The following is a 12759-nucleotide window of genomic DNA, read 5'->3' as shown; positions in this document are numbered from 1 at the left end:
GCTTGCTCTTATGCTCTTTTTCTTTAGCAATAAATACGTACTGGAACATTTACTGCTAGAGAACCAAGAGTGAATTGGAGCTGTTTTTCTCCAGGCAATGACTGACCTGATTCCTTAATATAGCTGTGTTTGTTTGTTTGTTTGTTTTGGGGAAAACTAATAAAACACAGTGACCACCAGTGGTTCTTCTAATTATTTTTTAAACAATGGGCATTATTTTAGTTCAGGATTTCTTGGTCCACACTATGCTTTGTGGTGCATATCTTAAACTGCCAGTTTTCCATATCTCAGGCCAAAGTTATGCATCTGTTGGCCAACTCTTGTTTGCAAGCACAGAGCACCACCAAAAAGTCAATTTGCAAGGCAGAGGAAAAAGATGCAAGAAAGACATTATGTCTAATTATGTCTCCCCCTCTCCTACCCCACAGCTAGAATTCCAAGCACCTACAAACACCAGGATTCCAAGTATATTGGCCTCTTTCAGTATAATTATTGCCTGGTTTTTCCCTTCCCTTCAGCCCACATCTCTGGCAAACCATGCTTTTCCTATTTCCCCTGTGGGGCTTGAGCACATACCTCCTGCTTCCCACACTGTGCTCTAGAATGTACTTTTTTATTGATATAGTCTAGAAAGCACAGTAGAAGTTGCCCCTGCTTCCCATCTGGGCTCCTCCCTTCCCCTGTCTAGGTAAAGGCTCTTCCTTTCTCTTGGAGGACCTGGACATCTTGGTTTGGAGTGAGCCATGGGTCTTCTAGGGGATGCTGTCTTATGCTACTTCTCCTTCCCCACATTTCTGTGTTGTGGTAAAAATGTAAGAATTCTGTAACACAATGAGAACCTCTGTGTGCAGGAATGCCCAAGGCTTTGGCTAGGACTGCCTTCAGGCCTCTGGGACAGAGCTTGCCCTATGATTAGGCGAGTGAAGCGGCTAATTCAGGCAGCAGATCCTGAGAGTTGAAGAGTCCTAGCAAATTACTGAAAGACAGAGTGGTCTGGAGCATGTAGCCTGGCCTGCGGTGGCTGAGTTAGTCTAAATTCACTTGCCCGTCCAATCAGTATGTTAGAGTATCTGTGGTTGTAGCTGGAGATGGGTGAGGGTTGCCTTGGCAGCAAACGTCTTTGGCTGTTCCCGTCTGTGCTGCAGTGACACATACAGTGAAAGGCATCATGGAGTCTGGCAGGATGTGTGCTAGAGATAGAATGGGAGGACGTCCCAACGGGGTCTGTGTCTCTTATGCCATGGACTGGCTTCTCCCATATCTGGCTGCCACGTTGCCTCTGTGAAATTGACACAACATCTCCATGGCATGGCCACACCAACCCAATGGTGGATCCTGGCAGTGCTGCCAAGACTGCTGGGGTGTTGTTGTCCTTGTCCTATTCTGTGTGAGGAGGGTGCTTTCCTTTTGCTCTTCTGGGTTGAACGAATATAGGATATGATGCACTTTTCACTGAGGTTACAGTGATGTGTCTCTCCCCATGGCATAATCAGAGTATAGGATTGCTCTGCCCTTGTCTCAAAATGACTTAAATCACTTAACCAGTCCAATTAATTGCCTAAATTTGCACCCTAAGACGGGAATAGAAGTTTTTTTGAATTCTAGACCATCACCTGACTGTCTTGATTATGATACTTGTATCCTCCCCATCCTAACCATTCTAATAGCAAGCATATTATAGAAGGTACAACAGTCCAACATACTTTGAAGAGATGTCCAAATGCCATGCTCACATTAATGGTACTCTCCCATTGATTTTAATGGTTCTGGATGGGTACCCTTAGGCAGTGGTTGTAAGTACTTTGATTTGGAAATACGTTTTCATCAACTGGGTAGATATATTTCCACATCCACACAGCTAAAGCAAACTTATTCCAAATATATATTTCCAGAAATGTGGTGTAAGTGTTATTTCATCTGAGTCAGGGCAGTTAATGGACTATTTGATTTTTTCAGCTTTATAAAGAATATTGTACACTTTAATGTAAGCTATCTTAAAATAGCCTAGAAATGTGGCCATTAATTACTCTTAATTTCAGGCACAAGTATTAAAAAGAAAATAGCTGAACTACTTTGAAATCATGAGCAACCATTTATTTTAAACATGTTCAGCCACTTATAGTTAATCATTAAAGTCCAGCTACTGCAACTGTTGATTATTTTTGAATCTTTATGAATTCTAGCCAAATAAAATTAAGACATAATGTATGGATAATGAATTTTACTTGGAAAATAAGCTAATGCATGCTTTATGTATCTCATGTCTTCTTACATGTGCATCCTCTGTTAAAAGATCAAATGTTCCAACCCCAAAGGGCTGTTTACAGAAGCATAAATACGCGTTTTATTGGAATAACAAGAGACCAGAGGATTATGGGTTGCAGTCATTTGCTATCACTCCAGTGATGGAGTGCCCTTTCATCCAGTGGTGCTTCAATCTGCAAAGGGAGGATGGAGGCAATTTTTTAGGGTTTCTGCCCACCCGTTGCCCTCATCATCTCTGGAGACCCTTTGTGATAGTGTGGGAGGCCCGTGGGGGCAGGAAGGAGAAAGAGAAATTACTAAAAGCTGCCCTCCTTTTCCTCCTGGCAGAGTCATCAGCTAGGCTGAAGAGCATCTTGTCTGTGGAACGAGCAGGATACAGCCCCAGTGTGGCAACCCTCCATTAAGGTAGAGGTAAGCAACCCACAGCTTGCTGCATACGAGTGACTCCCACCACCCTTAGCTGCTCTAACTGAATGGCATTTCAGAATGACCTTTGTTACTTGACAACAGCCTGGAAACAGAAGTGAATGAGAATTCCATTGTAGCTTGTTTTAAAAATAAGAACTTAACAACATTTGCAAAAATCTTCACATTCTGGGCAAGAAATGACTTGAGATTTTTTACAAAATGAATATGGCAGAAAGGGAAATAGCTGTATCTGCTGAATTTGGAGATGGGCAAGAATTTTGTTTCTGTTATGTTTATTTTTATATGAATTTACCAAAATCAACCATTCCCTTCATATGTCAACAGGTACTTGAAATATTCCTTAAAACTGAATGCAGGAAATATCAAAATAGGAGACCTAATATAGCACATTGCTAAGAGACTGAGAAGTCCCTAGTTCTCATCTCATGCCTGACATGAACCTGCTGGGTGGCCCCGTGCCAGGCGCTCTTTCTCAGCCTCAGTCTGCAAAATGGAGGCTGGCAAAGCTGAGTTCCTTTACAGGGTTGTTATGAGGATTACAACCAGACAGCAAATGTGATGTGTTCTGAACACAAATTGTTATTGTCCTTGTTTCAGTTATTCTAGGATCTAATTTACTGTATTTATGAATTAGAGTGGTATATTAAGAAGCTCTAGGGGGATTTCTGATGATTCATGAAGGATGCTATTGTGGTAATTTTCAATTTAGGAAGTGTATTGTTATTTCTTAGGGTATGTATTAACTGAAACTTATTTTAAAATTCTGTGATATTTGCAGTATTTCATTTCTTCATGGTTTTGGGGTAACTTTTAAATATATATGTGCATATTTTGGAGGATTAAGGAATAAACATTTAATGAAAAATAAAACAATGGGAAACGTGCATATATGTGTGTGCATCTGTAGTCAATTAAAATTCATCACTCCTGATTCTAGTTTTTCAAAATCATCTGAATATCCAACTGCAAGTTTTGATTTGACTTCTGTGCATTCCAAGCTAAATATAGAGTAGAGAAACTGCTTATTTTAGAACTGTATGCGTGCAAATATACTTTGTCTTCTATGCTACTTCCCAAAGTGATTATTAATGTCTAACACAGAGAGAAAGGAACTGTTCCTTTGTGTCAGGTCTTGTAGCATCTGAATGGCACTGTTCTTTTTATTTTCAAGAATAATAAAGAAATCTTCAGCAACCAGAGCTTCAGCAATGCTACTTATGTTAGTAAGGTTATTCAAGGCTACTTAATACTGAAATAGTTTTTACTGTCCATGAAATAACCTTTCTATAATTTCAAAATATTTTACTAAGAATAGACTCGATGAAACAACAGTTTTGTTGCGTAACTGTTCTTAACCAATGCAAGAATTCAGTAATTTCATCTTCATGCATGAATCAGGAATAGCCAATATCAAACAGGAAACCAGCAAAGTGTTTTATCTGTCCTATACAAATTATCTATTTATCTGAAATTTGCCCATGTTATTTATCATCTATTGAGAAGCAGATAATAACTATAAGGATCAGAAAATGAGCCAAACCTAAAAGTTTCTGCCTTTGAAATTCCCAAAATGCAGACAATAAATATTAATTGCCAAGTTTATGCTGTTTGTTCAATAAAACTTAATAGGGTCTGACTCAAGCAATGTCTCATTTGGATTTTATTGAGAAGTTTAATTTAGCTTCAAGTATTGTATTTCTATAATGCACTAAAATGGATTTGAGAGCTGAATTTGTTTACATTACTGGATCAAACTTTTCTTAATATAGAAATGTTTTTGAGATTTGGATTTTGTTTATAGTTACTCAGGGGTGTGACACTGGTAATATCTGCAACAAAGTAGCACCCCCCCCCAAAAAAAAAGTTCTATAATACAAAAACCTGAAGTTGTCCATGAAGCTAACTAGTGAACGATTCAGGAGAGATAAAGGTAAGTACTTCACACACACATAATTAAACTATGAAATTCACTGCTTTTGGGTGGCTTTAAAAGAGAACTGGGAAAATTAATGGAGGAAAAGGTCATCAATGGCTTTTAGTCTTTTTCTCTATGTGCTGCGTTACTAGAGGGAGTGTGGCTATGTACATCAGTGGCTAAGGAACTTGGGTAAGTGGAACTCTTGCACCCATCATGCTTGAGGGATCCTTGAGGGATGGTTTGCCTCTGTGTGAATGGAGTGCTGGACTGGATGGACCACTGGTCTGATCTGGCATAGTTGTTCTTATGCTCTTACGCTCACATCTTCTGGCTGTATTTGTAAGTGACAATTTAATACACAATATAGACCTTTCAGCCTTATAAACCAAAATGTTGATTCCAAAATATCTTATCTCTGAAGATAAAGGCTAGTTCCATTCATATATAGGTCTGCAATCCAGGAAGCGGGAGGCAAGACAATTTTCAGCAATTCCCTTCTCCCCCCACAGCTCCCAGTGCTACCTCCTACACAGTGGGTCTATCATCCCACTGTAACAGACATTCAGGAGACAAAGTGGACTGCAGTGGATACGAAACTCACGAAAAAACATTTCCTCCTTCCTCCAACAGTGGGATGTTCCCATAAGAAGCATGTCAGTCATGGAAAGTTGACTCTGTGACTTCTGACTCTGCCCATTTTTCCAGTAACAGAAAAGGTAAATTCAGCATGAAGAATCACTAGGATAAGATGTAATGCTAAGATACTTCCTTCAATATATGGAACATGCTTATTTTTAAAATTTACTGGATATGAAGCTGTTGTATTGGCCCTTCAGACCTGTGCTGTCTACCTGGAGAGGCAGCTGTCCACGAACTTGGGATCTTAAGCAGTCCTGCTATCTGTATACATAAACTTGAAATGGCAGTGACCAGATGCAGCACTTTCCGAATACAGAACATTCAGATCCACAGATCAACATCCAAAATTCCCCCAGTGAGCAGAGAAGACGCACCCATGCCTTGAACTCTGACAGATCTTGAAGCAGAGCAGACATGACTACCACTGTTTTCTCAATGGAAAGAAACTGGAAAACATAAAAGCCTTGATGCATTTAGCCTTCCTGTTTGGCACATCAAAATATATAGCAGCCAAACATTAATTCTAATGAGAACAGAATTACCATAAACACCAGTAGTGTGAAAGCACAGATGGCAAGCACTAATGAATCAGAGGACAGAACTGTGATAGTAAGACTTGAAGCCAAAGCTGTGCTGGAATTCGAGGAGGACACTCCATTTTAAATGGGAGACTTTGAGAAGACCAAGGAAAGAAAGGTCTAGATCTTTTACAGCAGAATCCATGGAAGATAAAGCAATCAGTGACTAGTAACCCTGTGGTCTGGATGCTATTTCCATCATCAGAGACATTATGTCTATGTACATCAGTTGCCTGGGAAGCATTGCTTGAGAACAAGAACAGAAAGGGGTTGTCACAGCCTGGTCCTGGTTGGCTTGGCCCTGTGTGAACATAATGCTGGACTAGATGGACCCTTAGCCTGACCCAGCATCGTTCTTCTTGTGTCCTTATATAGGACACTTCCTTTGAGGAGCCAGTAAAATAGGCTGTAGGTCTTAGTGTGTAATTGGCAGAGATGGAATTGTGAGTACTTTTTATCTCATTTCATTCCTAAACTGTCCAGTAAAGCTCTCCAGGCAGTTAACAGCAGACTGAAATCTTAAATTAGGGAGAAATCTTCTTCAATTAGGAATGGTCTGGTCATGTGTACTCATTCTACTTCTCTTGAGCTAATGTCAGATGGATATTTTCAGCAGGCTTTACAAATTTAAGAATGGAAACTTTTAACAGAACAGGAATGTTCAGAGTGAGGGAGGGCAGATTTTCATTGGTAACCTGTTTACTTAAGAATTCCTATCTCTTGTTTTTGGACTGACTTCTGTACTGATAATCAATGCATGATGCCAAATTATGCTTGCTAGTGTGAAATGCTGAATTACTAGACCCTAAAATATCACCCTGCTAGCAAATCCAATCCTGTTCATCAGTTGTACCAGTACTAATGTGAAAAATGCCATTCTACAAGTCATGTCAAGTTAGTGTTCTGGATTTTAAAATCTCCCAAAGCTGGGATGAGTATGCAGGTGTTGTTTCCAAAGTAAACCTCAGAAGTAAATTCAAAAGGAGCCCTTTACAATCCTGGTATAATTCAGCGTGAACTAAGTTCATCTTCTCATTTATTTAAGATCAAATTGATGAAATTAGAAGATATTGTTATTGCTATTGCTTCTTCATCTCCTCCTCCTCCTCCATTTCTCTAGACAGCTCATCAAACACCCAGTACTAGTAAACACCATAAAAACTTCTGCAATACAAAAAACAAACAAACCAAACCCAAACATAAATATATCACACAAAGTAGGCATGTAAAACACATGCAATGGGAAGCCTTGTATGTCTTTGAATGACTCAGCATAGAATCTTAATTTGGTACCTAAAGGATGACAAGCTTGGCACCAGATGGACTTTAGTAGGGGGATAATTCCATATTTGGGGGGCTGACACTGAGAAAGTGCTCCAACCATTTGCTGATTTGCAAGTCTTCCTTGGAGTTGACACTCAGAGGGAGGCCCCAGAAGTTAATTGCCATTCTTGTTCAGAAAGAAAATAAGCCACCCCTAGGAAGACTCCCCCCTTCTCACACTTCCACACAAAGGCACTGAAGGTATGCCTGTGAGTTAGATATACTTGGGATAAGCTCCAATCCATGGGAAAGAAGTTCTGTAAATGGCTGAAGAAGTCACAAAAGGTACAGGCCAAGAGCAGAGAAGTCCCAGCAGCAGCTACACAGTGAATGGGAGAACCAGGGTATTGGTGAGAGTGTTGGATGGGGAACTAGAGATCCAGCTTCTAGTCCCCAGTCAGCTATGAACCTCCTTAGGTGACTCAGGCACTATGAAAGCTACTATGGGTTTCATACAAAAGGAAAAAAGATGGGATATAAATGCAATGTAATGATAATAATATTCACAGGTGGGTATGCCTAGGCTTTTCTGGGACTCAGTTGTATTTGCAGCTAGAGGGCAGGGCTTTTATCAGGCAGATCACTACTTAGAAAACAGTAAAGTGGTACCTCAGCTCACGAACGCCTCAGTTCATGACCAAATCAGGTGGCAAACAGAAATTTCATAAAAATTTTGCCCCAGGTCACGAACTCTGCATCGGGTGACGATTGTGAGTGTGCCCGTCTTCGCTGCACGGGTGCGACTGCGGTCGTGCTGTGGGGGGGAGATGGCCACGTCTGTGCTGGGGGAGAGATGGCTGCAATTGCACCCGTGTTCCCTGCCCGAGCGTGCCCACCTCCCCCACCAGCGCGCCTGCAATTGCGCCCATCTCCCCCCACCCTCCTGCACGATTGCTGGGGGGGGGGTGGAGATGGCTGCGATCTTTGTTGTTCTTTGTCACTTTGCTTCAAATTTTTGAGAGTAAAAAAAATGGTTGCAGAATTAATAAATCAATTATTTAAATTGATCCTTATGGGGAAATTTGACTTGGCTCACAACCAATTTGGGTCATGACAAGAATCCTGGAATAGGTTAAGTTCGTGAGGTACCACTGTATTTTTAGGAAATGGCTACTTTTTGTCCTTTATACTGCAACCCAGCACATATCTACTCAAGGTGAAACCTTTTGAATTCAATGGGAGTTACTCACAGGTAAGTATGTATAGTCAGGCAGAACAATTCTACCATTTCTGGACAGCAGCGGGTGTGCAGGAATCTTGTGCTTTTTGCAATGGGTGAATTAATTAGTAGGAAATGAAGGGTCAGCTCTTGCCCACTTTTCATCTGCTGCAATTTGGGGATTACTCCCTTGGTTTACCATGCAAACTAAATATCAGACTGACAAGGGAAACTGGCCATTTCTATTTCATCTCAGAATATATACCAAAAATGTATACCTAAATAAATCTCAGAATTTGAAATGCTAGGGTCAAGGGCACTCCTATGTCTGCAGGACTTCTTATCCAATGCAGTTTTTCCTTTGAGCTTTATTATCTAACTATGACCAGAAACCAACTTAAACCTTCATGTATATAAAGTAGAAATTAGAATTAATCAAGACTCATAGTACATACATGAACCAGTTTAAAGACACAAAATGAATGTCACTGGTTTTTTAAATTATTTTCACAAAAAGATTAAGCTACAAATAAGAAAACAAAGAAAAAGTATATAGGGGGAAAAGGATACCAAGGAACATTATAGAAATATAGCCTATAATTTCAACATCTAACCTGTTCATGAGGAAGCAAAAATGTCTGTCTTCTCTAGCCACAGTTAAATCAATCAGTTCTCAATTAAGGTTCAACCACAGATTAATCTAATTTATCAAATCAATTATAAATAATGTCATAATTTTAGCATGAAGTACAAACCTCTAATCATATTTTTTACAAATTCTGTTTTCTGTTGTCAAACACACACAATTATCGGAATCAATCAAACAGCTATTCCTGAAGAAAATTAACACAAGATAATAAAAGGATGGAAGAATGAACACTGTACCTTAAGATATGGTCATGCCACATAATTTCAGTCTGCAGTTCATTGGGAATTGAATAAAATACCAAACCAAGGGCAACATTTTAGAGAGCCATACATGGAACTAATGAGTCTGAATATATGGATCATAAAAGTGAAAAGCAATGCTTGCTGCTGGTCCATCACAACAGTTAAAGGTTTTAACCTGTTTGGCAATTAATTAATAAATAACTATGAATTTACTGGAAAAATTTTAACCTCTGAATTTCTGCATGCAGAATACATACCCAAAGATTCTCTTTCCCCCGTAAACAGCAATAGAATATTTCCAGGTTCTTGATTCACAACAACCAGTGCAAAACTCACCCGAAAGCAGCATTGGATCTTTGTCAATGGATTTGCGGACTTGATCTGACTCTCCAGTTAAAGAGCTTTCATCTATCTTAAGGTCATTTCCTTGAATATACACCCCATCAGCAGGTAGGAGGTCACCTATCAGAAAAACCAAGTTAAGAACTGTTAAGCACTGTGCTTTGAAACAGATTTGCATAATCAACATATGAATCTTCTATCACAGTACTCATGTTAAGGAAAGATCTTTCTCACACTATGCCAGTTATCACTGCATTAATAATTGCCAGTTCACAACAATGTTACTTCATACAAACACATAATGAAGGAAAAATCAGTGTTGTTCCCTTGAAGAAAAACATGTATTTTGTGAGTAAGTAATATGCATGCCTGAGTTCAATAATATCCTAAATATTTGGTTTGCCTCATTCCTTTTTGTAAGCCACTGGGGGAAAAAAGATGCAGCCTGAGTATTTACAGTAAAGGAAGCCCAGTATGACGGTTCCATGCATTTCAGATTCAGGTCCATTGCAAGAAGACACATGGAATCTTCAAATACATGGGTGCCATGTGCTATCTAGAGACAAACCAGTTCCAGTAACTTTAAGCATGGGCAGAACTTTAGTTACGTCCCCTGACTTAGATAAGCCCCATGCACACATTGATTGGCTATTGGGCAGTATAGAGGAGAAAGAGGAGGAGATGATGATGATGATGGGGGTTGCCTTCTAGACAATGGAAGGAAGAGTCAGTCCAAAGATATACTATGGAATAAACATGTGGATTGGCTCTCATAATTTAAATTGAGAGAAAAGGTGTTCTTATAGTTGGGACATTCATTGTTCTCATGAGAGGATCACTGATGGGTTCCAGGGATACTGCCACAGAAATCAAAACTTGGAGACTTAGTGGCTTTAGATTATTTTTGTGACATCTTATCTGACATCCTTGTTATCAAACACATCATACAGCATCCCTTGCAATCCAGAGACAGATTGCCCACGATATATTCAAAGTAACTTACCGTACTTGATCTGTGCAAGGTCCCCCACTACTATCTCTGCTACTGGTATTTGAATTACTTGTCCACCTCGGACAACAGTAAACTTCTGTTCTTGCTCAATACGACTTTGAAGTCCACGAAATTGCTTCTCTTTGCTCCAGTCGTTAAAGGCAGTAACCAGTACCACGCAAATAACAGAGAGGAGAATGGCAGCACCTTCAATCCAACCAGCTTCTGCCTCGCCTTCATCTTCACTTCCTCCTTTTGAAGTTGCACAGGCTTGAGAAACAACGAGAGGAAAAAGGTCAATTTAAAATGAAGAGCTCCAAGCACCTGTTTTTTTTTCCTTTTAGAAAAGTCTAATCATATTAATAATATACCTCATGTAGACGTGCTAAGCTGGTGCTTGACTGTCACTGTGGACTTAATGAGGGCTAACAGGTGAAGCTCAATTCAGAGATGACTAGGAAGCTGTTTAGGGGTGGTTTATCGGACTGCATGGAGGGTGCACTGGGTGGGGTGGCACTCCCCTTGAAGGAGCAGCTTCACAGCTTGGCAGTACTCTACCAGTCCTATTTGTTACTTGAGGCTCAGGTGGCATCGGTAGCATGGAACAGAAGTGTGTGAGGAACCCTTTTTGGGGGTAGGAATCCACTGGATTGCCTGGGCTAGGCTCCCTGCTTTGTCATGGCCCTAAAGTCCAATTTGCTGAAAAGAACATGCAGCATTCAAGGGACACTTAGGAAGATTCAAGCCAGACGCACTTGCGAGCAGCCATGCCATGAGAAGCAGCCGTCCTTTGTGCTGCTGCACATCACACGGAAGAAGGTTGTCAGGTGAGGCTCACCAGGCATGGAGCCTTGTGAAACTGCCATGCAAGCAGCATCCCTCTTCTGCACCATGCCCAGAAGCCTTTGTTGGTGCTGCAGGTGAGGCAGAAGAAGGCTTCCAGTTGTGCAACCTCCACTCCATAGGCTTTCACTGACTTCCACACAGCTTGGCTGGCTTTCTAAGATGGGGCCGGACACAACAGGATGTCCACAAAGGAAAATCTGGTTGAGTTCTCTCCCATCTCTAGCATGGAATATCTCTTACCAACTGTAGCTGAGCTACACCCCTATCTGGACAGGGATATTAATATAAGTTCCACTGGTCTCTACATTACATTACAGAAATTCACTATACATGGGACTGCCCTTGAAGACTGTTCATGCCAGGATCTGAGGCAGCTTCAGGGTTCCATCCACGAGCCTAGCAGCAGAACAGCAGCCCTGCCAGTTGCAGGATTATGACTGCATGAGCACCACCTGGGAGCCCTGGGGGAAGAGCTGTATAAGAACCGACTCTTCCCTCCAGAAGCTAATGTAGCAACAAAGGGTTTTTGATTTGTTATGGCGACCATTGTTGCCTGAACTCATGGGCCCTGCTCTAGGCCTAAGCTAGCCACTCCTGTTTGTGTCATGTCACTGGTTTCTGACTCCTGGCCTGCTAGGATATGCTTTTGTTGATTGGACTGGACTTAACCTTGCTCTTCTATCTACTGACTCTTCTACTGGAACTGACTGTTGATTTGGTTGGGACTGGTGCTTGGACTTTAGCCTGGGTCCTGCTGCCTGTGCTGGACAATCAGCTGCCCACACCCTGGATGCTGCTACTTCAGAAGGTGCAGCTTGTGCAAATCACTAATAACTGGGACCAGCTGAACACATAAGACCAATTCTGGGCTCCTTGAACAGGCTGCCTAAGGGTTCCAAGCCCAATTCAAGCTGTTGTTTTTATCCTGTAAAGCCTTTCACAGCTTGGGACCTCAGAACCACCCACAATCCACCCAGATGCTGCCATCAGCATCTGAGGCCTTCTTTTAAGTGTCAGTGCCAAGGGAAGCTCGACAGGCAACCACACAGGGAGAACTTTCATAGTGACAGACCCACAATTATGGAAAGATCTTGTCAGTGAAACCCACCTGATGCCAACTTTGCCATCTTTTTAACACCAAGTCAAAATTGCCTTTTATGAGGCTATTTAAAAAACCCAAAGCTATTTAGTGGTTTAAAGGGATTACTCATATCTGGTGCTTTAACAGGTCTATTCTGTCTCATATATTATTTTAGCTGTTAAATTGTTTTTAAGTATTGCATTTTCAAAAATTTAATGGTGTTTTATTCTCTTGTCTTGGTTTATTAATTTTGTCTATCAGGCAGCATAGAAATTAAGTTGACAATAACAACAACGT

General features: G+C 40.8%; 1 protein-coding gene across 8 annotated transcripts in view; it reads right to left on the bottom strand.

The window, feature by feature from the left end:
• Nucleotides 1-12759, bottom strand: part of ATP2B2 (ATPase plasma membrane Ca2+ transporting 2) — a 172210-nt gene that overhangs the window by 85623 nt on the left and 73828 nt on the right. For all 8 annotated transcript variants that reach the window (XM_044451477.1, XM_044451476.1, XM_044451479.1 and 5 more), the window contains exons 3-4: nt 10548-10805; nt 9539-9664 (exon numbers count right to left, since the gene is read on the bottom strand). In XM_044451477.1, coding sequence (XP_044307412.1) covers nt 9539-9664; nt 10548-10805 — 384 coding nt within the window. The remainder of the gene's footprint in view (nt 1-9538; nt 9665-10547; nt 10806-12759) is intronic.

Source organism: Varanus komodoensis, unplaced genomic scaffold (assembly GCF_004798865.1).
Source record: "Varanus komodoensis strain SLA01 unplaced genomic scaffold, ASM479886v1 scaffold6_2, whole genome shotgun sequence".
Taxonomy (NCBI): Eukaryota; Metazoa; Chordata; class Lepidosauria; order Squamata; family Varanidae; genus Varanus; species Varanus komodoensis.
Note: the sequence above shows the minus strand (reverse complement) of the source record. Positions and strands in the feature narration are given on the sequence as shown.